Genomic DNA, 14,018 nt, shown 5'->3' with positions numbered 1-14,018 from the left:
CAGGAGTCGGATGCCCAACCCCTTTTTAAAGGCTAATATGCAAGATATTGTCCTAAAGTTAGCACTTCTGATTTCGAACGTTTGAGTCCCATAGACTTTAATGGGGTTCTAAAGTTCGTACAAATTTTCGGTCCGTTCTGGTGCCAACCGAACCGGGGGGTGTTCAGCTCATCCCTAGTGGTGACTTGTAAAGGCTTTTAAAGCATTGCCTATGAAAGGTAAAATGTACGTTGAGAGTGCCCCACCCTATGGTCTCTCCTGTGCAATTGCGGATCCAAAGAATAAATCTGCCAGTAGCAGCAGATTACTATAGCGCTGGCTGGAGACCAGATGGTCCTCTGGCGATCTCTGACCTTCGGAGGCCAAAAATGATGTTGTGACGTCACTTCCGGCTCTGGCAGATGTAAACACTGCCAACTTTTTGCTGGAAAGTCTGCGATCAAGTTTTGGTTTTGATCTCAGGCTTTCCAGCATAGAGGAGAGATCTGGGGACTCGTAGACCCCAGATCTCTCCCATAAAGAGGATATGTCACGCCCTATTCCTATTAGAAGGATGTTTACATTCCTTGTAATAGGAAGAAAAGTGATAAAAATAATTGCTCGCACGCAGAAGTAAATGTATACATAGGTCACACCCGCATATGTACACAACCTTCAACCCACGCATGTAAGGTATTGCTGCATTCGTTAAAGTGAGAGGAAAATTTCTAGTGCTAGACCTCCTATACAACTCTAAACTGGTAACCTGTAAAAATTTCTAAAACGTTGCCTATATGCGCCAATCAAGCACAATGATACCATGATCATTAAACCAGGTATGGGTACTTTTGGTAGTGTGGGCAGGTGCCAATTCCTGCTGGAAAATTAAATCTGCATCTCCATAAAACTGGTCAGCAGAGGGAAGAATGAAGTGCTCTAAAATTTCCTGGTAGAGGGCTGCGCTGACTTTGGACATGATGATACAACACAGTAGACCAACACCAGCAGATGACATGGCTCCCCAAATAATCAATGAATGTGGAAACTTCATACTGGACCTCATGCAACTTGGATTTTGGATCGTCACTCTTCCTCCAGATTCCGGGACCTTGATTTCCAAATGAAATGCAAAATGTTCCAGTCTATGATGTTTTGGGTAGCCATGTCGTCATCTGCTGGTTTTGGTACACTGCAACTAATGATTATTTTCATAATCTATTAGTTGGCCGATTTGTTTCAATTAATCGGTTAATAACCTTAAAAAAAATAAATAAATATGTGAAGTTTAAGAAAAGGCAATTTATTTCTAAATATCTCTATGCAGTGGTAAATATAAATAACCAACTATATGGTTAGGGAGTAAAATCTTTAATCCACTCCGACAATAACAGACAGAAGAGATATACTGTATGTACTATTAGAGGTTGAATCTGGTAAATATCATCAGACTTTTTTTACTTAAAGAAAAAAAAAAGGTAGACTGTTCTGCAGATTTTCCAACAGAACTGTAATATATATGCCGGCCATACAAAAACAATGTCTTCCTTCAAAAAAAAAAAAAAAAAAAAACAATTAATTTTAAGAACGTTCGTTCTATTTTTGAATCGTTAGTGGGGTCAAATCGATGTTTGTTTTCAACCACAGTGATGGGAAAATTTAGAAATAATAGAAAACTTCTTGGTCAAAGGAATTTTCAGACAGTGTATGTGGTTTTCGTTCAGGCATTACATTCATTTTAAAACAATGTATAAAAGCAAGTGAAAATTTCAAACATTCTTTCATTCAGCGAATGTACAAAGATTTTTCGCATGAATATTCTCGTCTGAAAATTTATGTGTGGCCAGCATAAGGCTCGGTTACACACCTATGCGGTTTGCTTTTGATCAATTTATGCCATGCTTTTTCCTGTGCATGTAGATTTTTGTGCGCGTGATTTGCGTGTTTTTGTTTATGCCTTTTTTTTTTTTGGACAATTTGTTGAGCAGATTAACCACTTCAGCCCAGAAAGATTTTACCCCCCCTTCCTGACCAAAGTGCTTTTTGCGATTCAGCACTGCATTGTGTTAACTGACAATTGCGCAGTCATGCAACTTTGCAACCAAAATTTATGTTCTTTTTTTTTTTATATTTACAGTAGCTATTGTTTGCTCTTCTCCTCCTTCTCCTCCTCCTTCTCCTCCTCCTTCTCCTCCTCCTCCTCCTCCTCCCTCCTCCCTCCTCCCTCCTCCCTCCTCCCTCCTCCCTCCTCCCTCCTCCCCCCTCCTCCCTCCTCCCCCCTCCTCCCTCCTCCCCCCTCCCCCCTCCTCCCTCCTCCCTCCTCCCCCCTCCTCCCCCCTCCTCCCCCCTCCCCCCTCCTCCCTCATGTTACTGGCTGATTTAATCGATTCATTTCATTATCGATTAGTTATTTCGGTCCTAGTCCACTGTTTTATCAAGTCCAAAGGCAGCACATGCCTCTACCAGGAAATTATAGAGCACTTCATGCTTCTCTCTGCTGACCAGCTTTATGGAGATACTGACTTGGCAGCTGCCCACACTGCCAAAAGTACAGATACCAAAGTTGCCAACATTGTAAAAGAAAAAATTTGGGACACTTTTTTTTGTCAGTGGGCGGAGTTGTATTTTAATTAGGGGTGGGGTATGCGTTTATAGGGGTGGCATAGGAAAAGGTGAAAATGTGGAGCGCTGCGGCAAAATATGGGCATAGTTTATGCACAACAGTGGGCATGGCTTACGTGGGCGTGGCTCAGCGGGGTGTGGTTAGAGTCTGAGATGAATGCCGGATGGAGAGGGAAAGGGGGGGGATGGGGAGACAGCAGCCCCCGATCCAACACCACAATAGCAATATGTGTTTTCTAGCGTTTGACAATCAGCGGATAAAGATACTCCAAATACCTGGTGTTAGCGCTTCAGTTATCCCGGCGGCATGATTTGTCATGGTATTATGAAATCATTCAACTCACCATAATGCAGAATTGGTGGGAGCCATGAGCGCGTCACTAGCCACGTTGCCTGCCGCCAGATGCCATCAGGTGCCCCCAGCAGAGTCCCTCCTTACATCAGGTGCCCCATCAGAGCAGCCTTCCTCACATCTGTCTCTCCATCAGCGGAGCCCCTCCTTACATCTGATGTCCCCATCAGTCCTCCTGACATCCAGACTGGCCCCCAACATCCATACTAGCCCCCCTCTGACATCCAGACTGCCGACTCTATCCAGACTGGCCCGCGACATCCTCCAGGCGCCGTCTTTGCTGCATGGAAAGAGTTTGAACTGCGACGCCGCCCACCTTCCATACACTTCAGACACTGGCAGCGGGGGTGGGCGGCCCGCAGCATCTCTATTGTAGACCAGCTTCTTGTCTTCTTTAAAATGGCGGCTGGCGGAGACATTGTCTCCACCAACCGCAGACCTCTAGCGGCCGGCAGCGAAAAAAAGGGGACATTTCCCGGGACAAAATTAAATCGGGACAAGGGTCCTAATCCCGGGAATGTCCTGGGAAATTCGGGACAGTTTGCAACTATGTGATACCTGGTTTAATGATCATGGTATCACTGTGCCTGATTGGCCGGAAAACTCCTCTGACATAAACCCCATAGAGAATCTGTGGGGTATTTTCAAGAGGAAGATGAAACACCAGCCCCAACAATGCAGATGAGCTATCAAAGAAATTTGGCCTTCCATAACACCTCAGCAGTGCCATAGGCTGATCGCTCCATGCCACATTGCATTGATGCAGCAATTCATGCAAAAGGAGCCCCAAGTATTGCGCATACTATACTGTACATGAACATACTTTTCAGTATGCTAACATTTCTGTATTAAAAACTTATTTTAATTTTTTTTATTTGGTCTTCTGTAATATATTCAAATTTTCTGAGATACAGAATTTTGAGTTTTTCACTAGTTGTAAGCCATAATCTTCAAAATGTAAAAAGAAATGTCTTGAAATATGTGTGTAACACATCTATATAAAATATGGGTGTCACTTTTTAAATTAAATTACTGAAATAAATTAACTTTTTGACGATATTCTAATTTTCATATGTATATATGTTTTGGGGGTAATTTTCTCAAAAAAAGACTACTTTATTGAGCATAATGAACAGGATATTATCACCAAAACGCAGTGCAACAGGCACTACGCAAACAAACTTGTGCATTTTACAGACAGGTACAATAAATATACGAAAATTTTTTGCAACACGAAATGCGCGATGCAGCGGTCAGCAAAAGAATCTAAAGGGTATGAAGTGGGGGGGATAGTCCCTGGAAAAAAACATATAGACATCCAATGTAAAAATCAGCTAAGTCACGGCATTGCAGGTAGAAGCATTCTCCAACCATCTGTCCCATATTTTGTTATATTTATGGGGACAACCCCTATGAGTGTACAACAGCTTCTTGAGGGGAAGCGTGTCATTAATCGCCCTAATCCATTGCTGTAACGTGGGAGGGCGCCCCCTCAGCCACGTCCTAGCAATCTGCATCCTGGCCAAAAACAAGGTCTCCTGCAAAAAAATGTTGAGGTACTTCTCACTGTCGGGTAAAGAGAGGAGCCCCAGTATACACTGTTGAGGGGACAGAGACACCGGGGAGCCCATGCGATCGTGAAGAAACCGGACCACCTGCGCCCAGTATCCCTGTATGATCGGGCAGGCCCACAATAGGTGATAAAAGAATGCAGTCGGGGAATCACAGCGGGGACAAATGGGGTCGTAATCAGGTCTGTATTTAGCGATGCGGTGAGGTGTAAGATAGGACCTGTGCAGGATGTAGTGGTGGGTAAGGCGGTCCGGGAGCCTAGGTGACATAAGCCTGTGGTTCGCCAGGGCTTCATCCCAATCCGCATCCGACACTGCACCCAGATCTCCCTCCCACCGAGAGCGCACCTGGTAGGCCACGGTCAAGGCAGTAGGGGATAGAAGATACGCGTACAACCACGAGATCAGCTGCCGATGATCGCCACCCAGCACTAGATCAACCACTGCTGGCGTCTCAACCCTCGGAATACGATCAGCAACCTGGGCTTGGAGCGCATGTCGGAGTTGGAGATAGCGAAATAGCATGTGATTGGGCAGGGCGTAGGCATCCTTGAGGGCCTGGAAGGATCTGACCACCCCATTAGAGACCACTTGTGACAGATAAACAACACCCCTATGCACCCATAACCCGGGATCCGGGATAAGGGCCAGTTCCGGTAGCTCGGAATTGTTCCACAGGGGTGTGTGAGAGTGGGGAGAAGGGGCCTGCCCCAGGCGCATAGTAAGCCGCCAGATTCTACAGTGATGGAAGAGCAAGAGGTGTCCATCTTTAGGGAGGGGCGGGAGGTGGGAGTTACAGAACAACAGCTGGAAAGGGTGAAACAAAGGACCTGAGGCCTGTGGACACACTAGGGTGGTATAGCGGACTCTATCCGTTTGATTGAAGTGAAAAAAATGGGATAGTTGAGATGCTATGTAATAGAGTAGGAGGTCAGGCAGGGCGGCTCCCCCCAGGGTTGACGGGCATTTCAGGACCCGCCACGGTAGCTTGTGTCGGGACGAGCCCCAAATGAATGTGTTGATGATAGACTCCATAGCTTTAAATAAGCGGGGAGGGAGGTATAGTGTTGCCTGCCAGAATACATAAAGAAGCTTGGGAAGGATAATCATCTTAACTAAATTTATTCGGCCCATCACCCCAAGGGGGAGACGGGACCAGACTTGAGTTTTGGATTTTAGAACGTCAAATAGGGGTTCAACATTAAGGGCGAGATAGTCGGAAAGGGACCTAGAGATATGTATGCCGAGATACTTAATGGAGTCAGATCTAGCAAGTGGGAGCGCTGCCTGTTCAGCAGTGGGGGGCCCCAAGTCCAGCGGGAGTATTTGGGATTTGGACCAGTTAATCTGGAGCCCGGAGAAGGCTCCAAAGGCCGTGATGAGTCGCAGGGCTGTCTGCAATGAGGGACCAGCGTCAGCTAGATACAACAGCATATCATCTGCATATAGGCTGATCACCTCATGCAGACCACCACAACGAAGACCCTTAATGTCTGGGTGAGACCTAAGGGCTATAGCCAGGGGCTCCACAGCCAGGGCGTACAGCAGTGGAGAGATAGGGCAGCCCTGACGGGTCCCCCTGGAAAGGGCAAAAGAGGGGGAAGTCCTACCATTCACTTGAATACGTGCCGTGGGGGCGTAATATAGGAGCTGGATCCACTTAATGAAATTGGGGCCCATTCCGAATCTGCGGAGGCATTCCCAGAGGTAACGCCACTCCACAGAGTCAAACGCCTTAGCGGCGTCCAGACTGACCACAACCCTGGATCCAATATCAGTGTGCTGGGCCTGGAGGTTCATGTGAAGCCGCCGTAGATTAAAGGCCTTATTCCTTTGGGGCATGAACCCGGTCTGGTCAGGGTGTATCAGGGAGTGGATCACTTTGTTTAGTCGTAGGGCGAGAATTTTGGCCAAAATTTTTACGTCTAGTTGGAGTAGGGATATGGGTCGGTATGATTCGGGTAATTGCGGGTCTTTGCCGGGTTTGGGTATGAGAACTATGCGGGCTTCACCCATAGATCTGGGGAGGATGCCGGTGTCAAATATGTGCGAGTATAGCTTAGCCAATTGGGAGATTAAAATTTCGCTGAATTGTGTGTAGAACTCCAGGGGCAAACCGTCAGAGCCTGGGGTCTTGGACATGGGGAGTTGCGACAGGGCTTCCATAATACAGTCAGTAGTGATAGGAGTTTAAAGTCGGGCTTTTTGCGAAGGGGTGAGGGAGGGGAAAGGGACATCACCAAGAAAAGTTGCAAGTTCGTCCTGAGTGTAACATGCAGCGGAGGAGTACAGGCCCGAATAAAAGGACCCAAACTCCTCCGCCACCAGGTCGGGGTCTACAATTTCTGCACCAGACACAGTTCTCAGGGACACCACCACTGGAGGCCGGTGGTCAAGATGGGCCATGTAGGCCAATAACTTGCCCGCACGTTCGCCATGTTCAAACAGGCGCTGTTTGGTGAAAAAGATACCCTGCTTGGCCTTTTCATGATGAAGTTGGTCCGTGAGCCTAGCCTGCAGTTTTAACAAAGAGGCGATAGTCATCGAAGGGTCAGCCTGAAAGGCCACCTCAAGAGCACGCAATCGTTCCTCCGCCTGCTCTAGCAGGCACCTAGAGGAAGCCTTATGTCTTGATATGCGCATGGTGAGTATCATGCGGGCATGCACCTTGAAGGCCTCCCAGACGGAGCCAAATGACGCAGAGCCAGTGTTTACGTGGAAGAAATGTTCCCACTCACGCTGGATAGAATCCAAGTCTGGTAGGACATTAAGCCAGAAAGGGTTGAGCTTCCAGGCTCGAGGTCCAGGGGGAGTTGGTAGCCGTAGCTTAATCCAGTAGGGGGAATGGTCGGACAGTACCCTAGCCTCAAATCCTACGTCAAGAAGGTGGGGAAGGAGAGGGGGCGAGAGTAGTATGAGGTCAATGCGGGACATGGCCAATCTAGAGGGTGTGAAGCAGGAAAAGTGGGTCAGTGCAGGGTGTCTATGTCTCCACGTGTCCGTGAGGGCAAACTCCGCAATAAACCTCCCAAACCTCGTAATACCCGATGGCGGGGACGAGGAGGCAATTGGGCTCAGCCGATCAAGTGAGGGATTCACAACCATGTTAAAATCCCCCGCCCAGACAGCCGGGACCAGGGGGTAGCGGGCCATAAATGCAACACCTTGCTGTAGTGCTGCAAAGGGTGGGGGAATGTAGAATGCGAGAATGAGAAGCTCCAGGCCCCCGATAGTGACATATAGAAATAAGAAGCGTCCCTGGGGGTCCGACTGCAAGTAATGCAGTCGGAATTGAACGGTCTTGGCAACCAAGACCGCGACCCCCCGGGAGTTTGTGGTGTGCAGAGCCTGGTACAGCCAGCCCACCCATGGTTTTTTGAGACACAACTGTTTCTGTCCCGCCAGGTGGGTCTCCACCAAGATCGAGACATCCGCCCTTTGAGACTTAACATGGGACAAAATTGCGGCCCTCTTAGCCCTGTCACCCAGACCCCTGACATTCCATGTCAGAAGCTTAAGAGATGCCATAACGTAGGCAGACATCGTAAAAACAGGCACATCCCCCCAATCTATAAACACACATGCCATTAGAGAAGTCCGTCCCATCCAGTGCGTACCCGGCCCCAGCTGCCCGGATCTAGCGTCAACATGGCGCATAGCAGGGGAAAGCACAATCGCCACAGACACGCCTGGCGACATGAGTAAGCACTGTCGGGAGGATAAGTGTACAATATATAACATAACAATAGACCAGTTGCAAACGATAATGAAAGGCAGCAAAATGCACATAACAGTAATAAACAAAAAATACTGCAATAACTCTGGACCGACTAAGCAGGTTCAACTCTCCAACCTCCTCCGAAGGCAGAGGGGTAGAGGCCGGCCAGGGAAACTGAAGCTTGGGGATGCTGGGCAATCGCGGCATACACGCCAGTGTCCTGTAATCAGCCACAGCAAAAGGGGCGAACAAACTGAAGAGCATACAACAGTCACTGGAGGGATCAACCAGACCCACATCAGACGTGCAGGCAGGAGCCGCTCGAGGCATGCATAAACGGCTTGTGGTAGGCAGTGTCAGGCTGGGGCATGCTGCACCCGCACAGGGGTGCAGAGGCACTATAAGGCCAGGAGGAGCACCGGGAGAGGAAGGGCAGGGACAACAGAGGGGGGCACAGGTAGCTCACTCACATGTCCAAGTGGCGTGCATAGTCCAGGGGCCAAACAAGGATGGTACAAACAGTCGCTCCGGATAGCATGTAGCTGGGATCAAGTCGGGCCGCCCCCCCCCCCCCCACGGCGCTCCAGCCAGGAAAAGACGGCCTGCGGGTCTTCGAAGAAGTGTGCTTTGCCGTAGCTGGTCACACGGAGACGGGCCGGAAAGAGCATAGCATAAGGCAGATGGAGCACGCAGAGTTGGCGCTTCGCCTCAATAAACTTGGCCCTCTTTTTCTGTACTTCCGCAGAGAAATCCGGGTATACCGCCACGGTCCCACTGTCGATCGGTATGTTGCCCCGCTCCCGGGTAAGCCTAAGGATGGTGTCGCGATCGCGGTAATTAAGAAACTTGCCGATGAGGGTCCGAGGCGGGGCTCCCGCTGGAGGCGGCTTGGCAGCAAGGCGGTGGGCACGCTCCACCACAAATGAGGAGGAAAACGCCTCACGACCATAGGTCCGAATTAGGAGATTCTCCAGATAAGTGGGGGGATCAGCACCCTCACATCGCTCAGGCAGACCCACGAAACGGAGATTGCACCTGCGGAGACGATTCTCCATATCGTCTTGTTTGGAGAGGATAGCGTTCAACTGATACTGTAGTTGTTCAGTGGTGACCTGGAGAGGGTGTAGGCCATCTTCCACCTGGCCGACCCGCCGCTCAGTCTCCGACACCCGCTCCCGGAGTTTGTGCATATCCTGTCTAATTAGGGATATGTCGACCTTCACTTCTTCAATCCTGGAGGTGAGGGTCGATTGACAGAGGGCGAGAGCCTCAAGCACGCGAGCGGTATCACTGGCGGGGTGGTCGTCTGCCTCAGGGCACGGACCGGCGCCATCTTCCTCGGGAGGGCCGCACTCGTCGCGGCAATACTTATCCAGCTTAGCAGCGGCACCTGAGCGCTTAGAGGGTGACATAGTGGATGGCAGGGCTGCCCCGAGCTGATGTGACATCCAAAGCTGGCAAAAAGGTTCAAAGGATCAGGTAAAAGGATAGACCTCGAGCGGAGCTCCTACACCACGCGTCCTACTCCATGTAGCACCAGACCACACCTTGGGGGTAATTTTCTAGCAAAAAAATATATATATTTTTGTAGTAGAGAAATGCCAAATGCCAGCATTGGCTTGGGGGCAAGTGGTTAAATATGTAATGTTTGGGGGTTATATATCATTTTCTAGCAAAAAATTGATTGTACATTTAAACACCGTGCCAGACAAGGCCTGGTCTGGAAGTGGTTAAAGCAAGATATTCTTACATAGTGATGGCAAATGTTCTTGTTTCCTACCACATAAATAATTACACTTGTGAGTATATACACAGAACCATGGTCTGATCTATACTGATAAAGGGTTAATGATCGATTGGTGTCAGTTGTATTTTGACAGCCACCTACAGAGACCTGAATATGATGGTGTTTCCTGAGGTTGATCTTGGGGGGGGGGGGGGTCACTTATTATTTTATAAGACTGCAGAGAAATGTGCCCTCATGTTCTGCTTCCTTCAAGACAAATTTGATGTTTACAGCAGATGAGCTCACAATTTACTAATGTATGTGTGTTTTTGTTGCAGGAAAAGTTGTAACCATGAACCACGTTATGCCCAATGGAGACTGGTTTGAGAGGGTGTCCTGTCCACATTATTTTGCAGAGCTGTTGATATATGTATCTATCGCCCTTCTGTTTGGATTGGGTCATACATCATGGTGGCTGGTGGTTATGTTTGTGCTGTTTAACCAGTCATTGGCTGCTATTTTATGTCATGAATTCTATCATGAGAAGTTTGACAATTTTCCTGCTCACAGGAAAGCTTTCATACCATATTTATTTTAAGACTCCTTCACACTGAGCCGCCCCGGGCATCAGCAGTAAAGTGGCGCTATTTTTAGCACCGATTTACCGTAGTTTTAGCGGCGCTAAAAATAGCGCCTGCATAGCGCCTTAAGAAAGCCTCAGCTGCAAACCCAGTGTGCTTTCACACTGAGGCGCTGCGCTCGCAGGGCCTCGCAAAAAGTCCTGCCAGCAGCTTCTTTGCAGCAGTGGAGGAGCGGTGAATACACTGCTCCTCCACCGCTCCTGCCAGTTGAAAACAATAGGGCAGCGCTGTCATACCACCAAAAAAACGCTAGCGGCCGAAAAGGGCTTAAATCTGGCAGGAACGGTGGAGGAGTAGTGTATTCACCACTCCCCCCCACCGCTGCAAAGAAGCTGCTGGCAGGACTTTTTGCGATGCCCTGCCAGCGCAGCGCCCCAGTGTGAAAACACTCGGGCTTTCACACTGCGTTTGCAGCTGAGGCTTTTTTAAGGCGCTATTTTCAGCGCTGTAGCACGTGGAAAATGCCTAGGTGTGAAAGGGGTCTAAGCGACCTTATTAAAACTGTTACACATGCAGACAAGTATTTAAAGCTGACCTTAGCCAAAACTTTTTTCCAAGTCAAAAGAGCGGTGGTGAAGAGTTAAAACCCGTCGGTGTTTATTGTCATGTGTTACCCAAAATGTATTTGCAGTTTTTGTCCCCACCATGTGGTCATCAGCACAAGAATGTAGGTGGAAACTCTCCAGCAGGGACATGGCATTAAAAACCTGACAAAGATTCTAAACCCCCCCCCCCCATTATATAAATGTATTCAAAAAATGTTTTGACTATGGTTGGACTTCCAAAAAAAGTTCCATGACGATCTGATGTATAGATCTCTTGGGGGGTAAATGTCAGAATATCGCTTTTATTATACCTCCGACTGAAAAACTGCTAGCGTGCTTCCAGCTGTGGCTCACTGTCACTCTGCATTGTAAGTATTCATTTAGTGGTCCAACAAGTCTGTGGTGAGCTCTACTGTTGTGCATGCCGCAGATGTGATGGATTACAGCAGTTGAGGAAAGTACCTCCCCAGATCGAAAACCACATTTATGGAGTGTGTTTTTTTTTTTTCTCCATATTATTCTGTTCAATGAGTTCTATAAAGCAAGTAATCTTTTCCAAGGGTAAATGTTGATATAAACACGAGGGACAGAATGCACACATTCAGGTTTATGGAAACCAGAAGAAATGGTGTCCATGGTTGTTTTCCCCAAAGTGCCACATGACCTCTGAAATGTTATAGACAGCACTTGTGACTCACATAATGTAATTACAAGAATTAGGCCATCAAACCTCTGAAATAAAGGTAAATCAATAAATTCACAATTAATTTGTGCTAAATATAAATATTTAAACTACCTCATAACGTTTTACTTTGTCAAATCTACAAATATCCTTTTTAAAGTGGAATTAAACTGTACCTGAGCACCACAAATTGAAAATGTTGCTGTTTTAATTTTAATAAAATTTTCAAGTCCAAAGCAAACTCCCATATCCACCCTTGTCCCTGTGATTTGTTAAGATATCGCTTTGAAACCACACTCTCTCTAGCATTTACTTTCTGGAATCCATCTGCCCTTAGATCGGGCATGCAGGAAGAAGGGTGTTCTTAGCTGAGAAAAAACATCATTCCCTCCTCTGGATGAAAGAAAAAAATTCCTATGAAGACTCCTGGGGTGTATGGCATTATATTGGCATGGCTTTGCCACATTCCCTTGTCGCTGGCTGCGATTGACAGCAAAGAGAGCCAAGGGAGAACCGCTGATCAAATGCACACCACTGAATCAAGACTGGGCTCGGGGTAAGTATAAAGGGGGGTTCTGCACTCAGATTTTATTTTTATTTTTTTTACCTTAACCACTTAAGGACCAAGCCTCTTTCTGAGATTTGGTATTTACAAGTTAAAAAAAATGATTTTTTTTAATTTATTTTTTTTGCTATAAAATTACTTAGAACCCCCAAACATTATATATATATTTTTCAAACACCCTAGAGAATAAAATGGCAGTCGTTGCAATACTTTTTGTCACACCGTATTTGCACAGTGGTCTTACAAGCGCACTTTTTTCTTTTTTTTTGGGGGGGGGGGGGGGGGGGGGAGAGAATCGCATGTGTGTGTATATATATATATATATAAACAGTACAGTTAGCCCAATTTGTCACACTTCAAAGTTGCACTCGCTTGTGAAATGGCAACAAACTTTTACCCTTAAAAATCTCCATATGCAGCGTTTAAAAAACTTCTACAGGTTGCATGTTTAGGTTACAGAGGAGTTCTAGGGCTAGAATTATTGCTCTCACTCTAACGATCATGGTGATACCTCACATGTGTGGTTTGAACACCGTTTTCATATGCGGATGCTGCTTGCGTATGTGTTCGCTTCTGCATGCAAGCTCGGCGGGGACGGGGGCGTGCTTAAAAAAAAAAAAAAATAATAATTTATTATTTATTTGCTGTTTTTTTTTATTTTTACACTGTTCTTTCAAAAAAAATCACTTCGTTTACAAGGAATGTAAACATCCCTTGTAATAGGAAAAAAAGCATGACAGGACCTCTTAAATATGAGATCTGGAGTCAAAAAGACCTCAGATCTCATATTTACACTAAAATGCAATAAAAAATAAAAGTCCCTTTTTTTTTTTAAAGAGCATTGGGCGGAAGTCACTTCCCCCCTGCAATTATATGGAGACGGATGGGGGCCATCTTCCCCTCACTGGTCTCCATGTCAGGCTAAGGAGAGGATCCAATCGCCTCTGCCGCTACCGGCGGCTCCGAAAAGCGGTGAGAGGGGGGCTCCTCTCCCACCACCAATAAAAGTAATCTTGCTGCGAATCCGCCACAGAGACCACTTTTATCTTGAGCGGACTGCCCGCTTTTGAAGAGGATACCAGTGTTATGGTAGCTAGCTGGTACCATAACAACTGTATTCCTCTTCATAATAGTGATGTAAAACGATGGCAGTCCGGAAGTGGTTAATACAGAGAATGCATTAAGGTAAAAAAAAAAAACCCTCAGCCTTTAGAACCACTTTAATGAAATAAAGGGCATCGTGCTTGTGTACCCATCGTGCTTTTTTGGAACTCACTGCTTGGAAATATTTCACTGCCTAGAATAAAGTGTTAATAACATCAGTGTTTGCAGAAACAAAACTTGTACTTTTTACAGTATTTGTACATTTGCATTGTGTGTATCATTCTCTGCTTTGGAATGTGACTTTTTTTTTTTTTTTTTATAATAAAGAAAAAAAAATCTGATCTAAAACTATGCAATAAAGAATATTTTGTCTCTGTTTGAATGGGGAGCCAGGCTGCTCGCCTGGGAACATTAAAATTAGGGTTGCGCCGATATCACTTTTTCAAGACCGAGTACAAGTACCGATACTCTACACCCCCACCCCCCCCCCCCCCCCCAAGTACTCGCCAACACTTT

At 46.8% G+C, this 14,018-nt stretch overlaps 1 protein-coding gene across 1 annotated transcript in view; it reads left to right on the top strand.

Annotated features, from left to right (window-relative positions):
• Positions 1–13,717, top strand: part of SRD5A3 (steroid 5 alpha-reductase 3) — a 42,859-nt gene extending 29,142 nt beyond the window's left edge. The window contains exon 5 of the mRNA XM_077477471.1: positions 10,304–13,717. Coding sequence (XP_077333597.1) covers positions 10,304–10,563 — 260 coding nt within the window. The 3' untranslated portion in view covers positions 10,564–13,717. The remainder of the gene's footprint in view (positions 1–10,303) is intronic.
• The last annotated feature ends 301 nt before the right edge of the window (positions 13,718–14,018 follow it).

This window comes from Lithobates pipiens, unplaced genomic scaffold (assembly GCF_037356315.1).
Source record: "Lithobates pipiens isolate NorthernLeopardFrog02 unplaced genomic scaffold, aLitPip1_a1.2 Scaffold_13, whole genome shotgun sequence".
NCBI classification, from domain to species: Eukaryota; Metazoa; Chordata; class Amphibia; order Anura; family Ranidae; genus Lithobates; species Lithobates pipiens.
This window is presented reverse-complemented; position numbering and strand designations above follow the sequence as displayed.